This window comes from Etheostoma spectabile, unplaced genomic scaffold (genome assembly GCF_008692095.1).
Source record: "Etheostoma spectabile isolate EspeVRDwgs_2016 unplaced genomic scaffold, UIUC_Espe_1.0 scaffold342, whole genome shotgun sequence".
In the NCBI taxonomy this organism is placed as follows: domain Eukaryota; kingdom Metazoa; phylum Chordata; class Actinopteri; order Perciformes; family Percidae; genus Etheostoma; species Etheostoma spectabile.
Window position 1 is genome coordinate 159,327 of NW_022605589.1, and position 929 is coordinate 160,255.

Genomic DNA, 929 nt, shown 5'->3' on the forward strand with positions numbered 1-929 from the left:
AATAATAATAATAATAATAATAATAATAATAATAACATATACTTTATTGAATTGAATAACACATACATGCCTATACATGCACTAATGGAGAAATGTCAGAGTGGGGGGGCTGCCTATGGAAAGGTGCCCCAAGCAGTTGGGGGTTTGGTGCCTTGCTCAAGATCACCTTGGCAGTGCCCAGTAGGTGAACTGGCACCCCTCCAGCTACCAGTCTACCACCATACTTTGGTATGGGGACTTGAACCAGCGACAATTCCCAACCCAATTCCCTATTGACTGAGCTACTGCCACCCCCAACTAGAGTTGTAACACAAAGTAATTTATTTAAAGCCATTTATACCATGTATGAATTTAGCAGCTCACACAGTATACAAAATAAAAACATTTTACAATTAATCAAATAATAAAGAATTATGTGTATTTAAACCCCACTACCAAAAGAAGAAAAGTACAACCAAGCCTAAATAAAAGTTGGTTAAAGTGTTTCTATTAAAGAAAAAAGAGAGAAAGCTTCTGACCGAAAAAGCCACAATAATTCATTTGGCCAAATTGTTTTTTTTTTCAAACTGAAGTTTGTGCATGCAAAGTGAGGTTTTTGAAATTAACATAAAGTTTGTTTGGGCTGTAAAAACCAATTAGAAAGCAATAAGAAAATCTTAAAAGTCTTTTATAGACAGCCCCTTACTTTAGCTAGCCGTTTAACTGTCAAGTTGATAGAGAGAGAGCTTGGACTCTCTGGCACAGAAACAGCCACTCAGTGAGAGACAGTGGATGGATCATGAATTCCATTTAAAAATGCATACTTACAGCTTTCTTCCTCTGATATTCCATTAATATGCTACTGATCCGCTCCTTCTCCTGAAACAAAATTAAAATGTTACTGGCCATAGTTACACAGTGTGTGTGTGTGTGTGTGTGTATGTGTGTGT

At 36.7% G+C, this 929-nt stretch overlaps 1 protein-coding gene across 3 annotated transcripts in view; it reads right to left on the reverse strand.

The window, feature by feature from the left end:
* Window positions 1–929, reverse strand: part of marveld2b (MARVEL domain containing 2b) — a 14,359-nt gene that overhangs the window by 2,547 nt on the left and 10,883 nt on the right. For all 3 annotated transcript variants that reach the window (XM_032511271.1, XM_032511272.1, XM_032511270.1), the window contains exon 6: window positions 808–858. In XM_032511271.1, the coding sequence (XP_032367162.1) occupies window positions 808–858 (51 nt within the window). The remainder of the gene's footprint in view (window positions 1–807; window positions 859–929) is intronic.